This window comes from Otolemur garnettii, unplaced genomic scaffold, assembly GCF_000181295.1.
Source record: "Otolemur garnettii isolate 467f Iridium unplaced genomic scaffold, OtoGar3 scaffold00140, whole genome shotgun sequence".
Taxonomy (NCBI): domain Eukaryota; kingdom Metazoa; phylum Chordata; class Mammalia; order Primates; family Galagidae; genus Otolemur; species Otolemur garnettii.
This window is the reverse complement of record NW_003852535.1, coordinates 1,673,003-1,679,633: the sequence shown is the minus strand read 5'-3', so window position 1 is coordinate 1,679,633 and position 6,631 is coordinate 1,673,003. Positions and strand designations below refer to the sequence as shown.

The 6,631-nt window shown below is 54.1% G+C and overlaps 1 protein-coding gene across 1 annotated transcript in view; it reads left to right on the top strand.

Annotated features, from left to right (window-relative positions):
- MAP4K2 (mitogen-activated protein kinase kinase kinase kinase 2) overlaps window positions 1-5,720 on the top strand; it is a 16,327-nt gene extending 10,607 nt beyond the window's left edge. Inside the window, exons 25-32 of the mRNA XM_003798623.3 lie at window positions 2,724-2,782; window positions 2,862-2,965; window positions 3,048-3,225; window positions 4,397-4,465; window positions 4,585-4,671; window positions 4,903-4,973; window positions 5,047-5,102; window positions 5,196-5,720. Of these exons, the coding sequence (XP_003798671.1) occupies window positions 2,724-2,782; window positions 2,862-2,965; window positions 3,048-3,225; window positions 4,397-4,465; window positions 4,585-4,671; window positions 4,903-4,973; window positions 5,047-5,102; window positions 5,196-5,283 (712 nt within the window). The 3' untranslated portion in view covers window positions 5,284-5,720. The remainder of the gene's footprint in view (window positions 1-2,723; window positions 2,783-2,861; window positions 2,966-3,047; window positions 3,226-4,396; window positions 4,466-4,584; window positions 4,672-4,902; window positions 4,974-5,046; window positions 5,103-5,195) is intronic.
- The last annotated feature ends 911 nt before the right edge of the window (window positions 5,721-6,631 follow it).

Here is a 6,631-nt window from a genome sequence, read left to right as displayed (position 1 = left end):
AAAAAAAAAAAAAAAAAAAAGGAGTATTGCTTGAAAGGCCAGGCCTTCAAGGTGGTTCACGCCTATAATTCCAGCACTCTGGCAGGCAGATCACCTGAGCTCAGAGGTTTAAGACCAGCCTGAGCAAGGGCGAGATCCTGTTTCTAAAAATAGGGCATTGTGGTGGGCACCTATAGTCCCAGCTACTCTGGAGGCTGAGGCAAGAGAATTGTTTGAGCTGAAGAGTTTGTGGTTGCTGTGAGCTATGATGCCACAGAACTTTGGGGGTGACAAAGTGACTCTGTTTCAAAAAAAAATGGATATTCTGTGTGACACACCAAGATGGGGGTGCTCTGCTAAGAAGGCCAGGAGGGTAGGGTGCAGGCTGCGGTTTCAAACAGAGTGGTAGGAAAGGCCTGGTTGAGAAAGTGTTGTTTGAGCAAAGACTTAGAGGAGGTGAGGAGTGAGCCCTCTGGGTACCTGGGGCAAGGGGCTTCTAAGCAGAGAGGATGGCTAGTGCAAAGGCCTAGGCAGGAGCAGGCAGGGCTTGCTTGGGGAGCAGCGAGGAATCTACAGCAGGGAAGCCATGGACTGAAGAGCCTCACGAGCTCACTGCCACTACTATTTTCACCAGGACAGAGTGAAGGGGTGAGGAGGGAACAGGGAGACCTACCAGCAGGCTATTGGAGATGGTAGTGGCTTGGATCAATGTAGCAGTGAAGGAGGAGAAAATGGTCAGATTCTGATTCTTTGTTTGGACGTTGAGGCAACAGGATTTCCTGAATGGTTGGTGGTAGATGGAAGAGAAAGGAATCAAGGATGGATGACTCCAGGGTGTTTGGCTGGGGCCACAGGAAGGATGCAGCTGTCATCAGTTATGGGTGGAGTGGGCTTCAGAGGGAGCTGAAGTTAATTTTGTCATATTAAGGTGCTTATTAGTTGCAAAACTGGGACCTCCATCCATCCATGACTGGGTGGGGCTGGACTCAGAGGAGAGGAGTCCTGGCTATGGGCTTAGATGTTGTCATAACTAGGTGGGATGTGGGAACCAGTGGACTGGATTGGGAGGGCTGGGGAGGCTAGGCTGGTGACTGCACCAGCCAGGCAGATCAGAAGGGCCCAGGCCCTTACTGCAGTATGTTCACTCCCTGGACTGCATCTGATGCTCTGTGGCCTCTGGGCTTCCTGAGCTCAGTTCCCAAGCCTGTGCTTTGGCCCAGGACCTGCAGGAAACAGGCCCATCAGCGCCCCAACAAGTTGCAGGAAACTTTGGGCCTGTGTTTGGGAAGTGACAGAGTCACACTGTCAACTTTGAATATAAAAACAAAGAACTGGAATTGTCTGAAGAAGAAACAAATACCAAACTATACATGCCTCTGTTCCAGCCAAAGACCAGTTGTAGAAAATGCATAGACAGAACAAGGGCAAAGGGACGCGGCAGACAGATGTGGGCTTCCTTGGCAGGGTTCATGTGCTGGCAGAAGGTGCAGGCAGGACCTGGGTTGCTGAGAGGAGATGACAGGGCTGCTGATGTGTAACCCCCTTCCCTAGCAAGCAGGCTCGGAGTGTCCTCTAGGGAACTGGGGGACACTCAGTGACTAAGACGAAGACCCCTCTGATGATCATCCCTCACCTATCTCCCCAAGCAACAAGGGGGCCACCCATAGGCACCTCAGGGCTGTAGCCTCAGATGAAGAGGCAGAGGCAGGCTTTTTGCCCTTTAAAGTCCTTTAACCTCCGTGGGCCTGCTTTACCATCTGTGAAATGGGCCATGGGCACTTTGTGCAGTCTGGAGCCCGCATGCTCTCGTTTCTTCAGTCATTTCTTGTTTTCTACCTTGCCCTAGCCTGAAAAGAATTTTTTGTTTGTTTGTTTGTTCGTTTTTTTGGCCAGACCAGGTTCTGGTATGGGGGGGGGGGGCGGGAGGGGGCAGCGCCCTTCTCCTTTGAGCCACAGGCACCGCCCTAGGCTGAAAACGATTTTCAGTGACTCGAAATAGGTGGAAAAATACTAATACAGGCTGAGGCCAGGTGCAGTGGGTTATGCCTGTAATCCTAGCACTCTGGGAGGCTGAGGCAGGTAGATTGCTTGAGCTCACGAGTTCGAGACCAGCCTAAGTAGGATTGAGACCCTGTCTCTACTAAAAGTAGAAAAACTAGCCAGACATTTTGGCAGATGCCTATAGTCCCAGCTACTTGAGAGGGTGAAGCAAAAGATCACTCAAATCCAAGGGTTTGAGGTTGCTGTGAGCTATGATGCCATGGCACTCTACCCAGGGTGACAGAGTGAGACGCTATCTAAAATAAATAAATAAATAAATAAAATAAAATGGTACTATGAGCTGATAAGAACCAGCCCTGGGAGTGCACACAATGTGCTGGACACAGCTCTAGTTTCTCCCCATATTAATTTACAAAACCTTCACTATGACGCTCTAGGGTGGGCAGCACCATTATCCCCATTCTATAGGTGAGGAAATGGAGGGATAGAGAGGTTAAATGACTTGCGTAAAATCATAGAGCTAGAGGTAATTCTGTGTTCCAGACCCCTGGACTGGACAGAGACACTCCAGATTGTAGAGCTGCAGGATCCATATCAGGTCCCCCACCCTCACAATGTTCTTTGGGCAAGTTACTCTGCCTCTCTGTAAAGCGGGAAGATGATAGGACCCATTTCATAGGGCTTTGTGGGGGCCTTGCCCACAGAGGGCACCCCACCCCACGCCTTGATTGTCATCTCTATAGGCGCTTTGCTCTGTCTACCAAGATTCCTGACACCAAAGGCTGCTTGCAGTGTCGTGTGGGTAAGAGTGGGGCCAGGGGGCTGGGCAGAGGTGGCAGTGCAGGCCAGGCCCAGTGCCCACTTGTCTGCTTCTCTGGCAGTGCGGAACCCCTACACAGGCAGCACCTTCCTGCTGGCTGCCCTGCCTGCCAGCTTGCTCCTGCTGCAGTGGTATGAGCCCCTGCAGAAGTTCCTGCTGCTGAAGGTGAGGTGGCGAGGTCCAGGGCACCCTCAGAGGTCTGGGGGTGGGGAGAAGTAGAGACATGAACATCTTTGCTGCCCCCTAGAACTTCTCTAGTCCCTTGCCCAGCCCAGCTGGGATGATGGAGCCACTGGTGCTGGATGGGAAGGAGCTGCCACAGGTGTGTGTGGGGGCCGAGGGGCCTGAGGGGCCCGGCTGTCGAGTCCTGTTCCATGTCCTGCCCCTGGAGGCTGGCCTGATGCCTGACATCCTCATCCCAGCTGGTGAGCAGGAGTGCTGGGCTGGTGGGAAAAGCCATACCTGGCAAGGCAGGGGCCAGGGGCCTCCACTGTGAGCAAGGGAGCCGGAGCTGGGGGTTGTGCAGCTCAGGGTCCAGGAGCAGGCATCCTCAAACTATGGCCCGTGGGCCACATGCGGCCCAACTAGGACATTTATCCAGCCTGCTGGGTGTTTTTGCCGCCACTGCCTGTCCTGCTTAGCAGCCGACTCATCCCAGGGCTCATGGTCCGGCCCTCCAATGGTCTGAGGGACAGTGAATCGGCCCCCTGTTTAAAAAGTTTGAGGACCCCTGGTCTAGGGAGTGGTGATAGGTAAAGGAGACAGGAGGGTGTACATGGACAGAGGCCTGTGTGCTAGGTTTTCTTTTTTTTTTTCTTTTTTGGTAGAGACAGAGTTTTACTTTATGGCACTCGGTGGAGTACCGTGGCGTCACACAGCTCACAGCAAACTCCAACTCCTGGGCTTAGGTGATTCTCTTGCCTCAGCCTCCTGAGTAGCTGGGACTACAGGTGCCCGCCACAATGCCTGACTATTTTTTGTTGCACTTTGACCAGCGCTGGGTTTGAACCCACCACCCTTAATATATGGGGCTGGCACCCTACTCAGTCACAGGCACTGCCCTGGTTTTTCATTCTTTTTTTTGAGACAGAGGCTCAAGCTGTCGCCCTTGGTAAAATGCTGTGGCGTCACAGCTCACAGCAACCTCCAACTCCAGGGCTCAAGCGATTCTCCTGCCTCCACCTCCCAAGTAACTGGGACTACAGGCACCTGCCACAACACCCGGCTATTTTTTGTTTGCAGCCATCATTGTTGTTTGGCAAGCCTGGGCTGGATTCGAACCTTGCCAGCTCAGGTATACGTGGCTGCCGCCTTAGCCGCTTGAGCCACAGGCACCGAGCCTGGGTTTTCATTCTTGAGCCTCACAACATCCCTGCAAGATGGGCATTGTCATGCCTGCTTTATGAATGTGGAGACTGGGGCTCAGAGTGCCTGGGTCCTAGCTGTGGAATGAAATTAGGATTCTAACTCTACTCGGCCACTATGGGTATGCTTGTGGCCAAGGGCTGGCTCTAGTATATCACCTGTGTTTATGTTCTCTTGTGCCTGAGTGTGCTGGTGGCTCAGCCAGGCCGCATCTCCCTTCTCTGCTTCCAGAGGGGATCTCAGGCTCAGCCCAGCAGGTGATCCAGGTAGACAGGGACACAGTCCTTGTCAGCTTTGAACGTGAGTACCCTGGGGTCAAGGCTAAGCAAGAGCAGAGTGTGGGGGTGAGGGAAGCCTGGTGGGTGTACCTCCCCAGAGGGGGCCACCTGTCCCTACCTACCAGCCTTCTCCCCGTGCAGGCTGCGTGAGGATTGTCAACATGCAGGGTGAGCCCACAGCCATGCTGGCACCTGAGTTGACCTTTGACTTCCCCATTGAGACTGTGGGTGAGTGAGCAGAGTTGGGATGCAAGACTCTGGCCTGGAGCACATGAAGAGGCTCAGGGGAATGGGGCTGGTGGTGGGACAAGGAAGCAGGTCCTCAGCCCCTATGGAAAGCCAGCCTGGTTGGTGAGGACCTTTGTGGCCCAGACTTGGGCCCAGATGTGGCTCGGGGAGGGGGGGGGTACCAGCCTCCTCAGGGCAGATATGGAAGTGATGGCAGCCTGGCTTCCCTAGTGTGTCTTCAGGACAGTGTGCTGGCCTTCTGGAGCCATGGGATGCAAGGCCGCAGCCTAGACACCAACGAGGTACGTGGGGTTCTGGGACCAGGCTGTCCCTGCTCAATAGTCTTTGCCTCTCAGTGCTCTTTTCTCTTCCCAGGTGACCCAGGAGATCACAGATGAGACGAGGATCTTCCGTGTCCTTGGGGCCCACAGGTGGGCAGTGACATCCCAACCTCCCCAGAGGAGGAATGGATGTGTCCTAGCACCTCCCTGCCCCACTCACCTCTGCTTCTCTTTCCCCTCCAGAGACATCATCCTGGAGAGCATTCCCACTGACAACCCGGGCGCCCACAGCAACCTCTATATCCTCACAGGCCATCAGAGCAGTTACTAAGTGTCAGGCCTGGCCAGTGCACCCTACCCTACCCCCTTGCCTTAGCTGTAGGCCCTGTGGGCAATGGAGCCCCTCCCAGATAGAGGAGCTCTGGCCCTGCTGGAGCTGATGGGCAGAAATAATCCTAAGAAGTATTTAGGGGCTGGGGAGGGAGGGGAGGCCACCCCTTACTTCTGCAGTAACTGGATCAGAAGAAGCTGGGGTCACCTCCCCCTCCTGCAGGGGCAACCCAGTCCTTAGTGCCCCAAGGCAGGGGGCCCTGGGCCTTCCATTCCATTTTGTTCCATATTTCCTTTCCACTCATTCTGCCAAGAGCCCGCCCCAGCACTCTGTCCAGGGGAACAAGGTATTTAAAAAGAGAACTATATTGGTATTAATTAAACTATATTGGTTTGGTTTACTCCTCTGGTCCCTCTGGGTGGGGGGAATTGAGCCCACTGCCTCAACTCCCTCCTTCCCTCTCTCCTTCTAGCATACTTTTCTGGAGCTACCAGGTGCTGTGATGCACCATGGAAGGGTGAGGCTACTGCTATTTTGGGGAACCCAGGTAGGGGTAACTGGAGGCCAGTGGACCCTAAATGCCATCTCAAGGGCACTGTACTTTCCTGGGCTCTCTTGCTTAGAACTAACCCTCACTTTTGCAGTTTGAGGGCTCCATTATAGTTTGGCATGCCAATGACTCATGCAGGTGGAGGGGCTGAACAAAAGGACTTGCATCTGGACACCTCTGTCCCATATATACTCTCACCCAGGAGGGGCCAGCCACAAGTGTCCATCCAGCCCCAGGGAGGCTGCTGCTTATGGAGATAGACTGCCATGTATGACCTGTAACCCTTCCCAGGCCTGTGGCTGCCTCCCTGCCTCCCTCCTCCTGCTTAGGTGTCAGGGTAGGAACATCAGATCATACCATGGTCATCAGGTCCAATTAGACACTAACATGTATCCATAGATATATGCTATGGTATATGGAAGACATGGGCAGAAAGGGCATAGATATATAGAAGATTAGCATGTATCCATACAGCAGATACTCCTGGAGGGCCCTCTTGGTGCCAGGTCCTGGGGTCACTACCAGGATAGGGACCACTGCCCAGGGAGGGGGCATCCTCCTTGCTAGAGCCCACATATTGAGGGCATGTCACTGACCTTATGCTTTATGTTGTCACTGTCCCCTGTTTGCCTCTCACAGGGTTGGGACCCCAGGTCCAGGGGTCCCCCTGTTGCCCTAGGCACTGACCACCGCTGCTCTTGAGCAGGGGTAGATGAAGCCAAGGAGGCAGGAAGGGAGGTGCCTTGGAGGGCTGGGGGGCACAGCCAGGGCCCAACTGCAGAGGGTGGGAAGACCCTA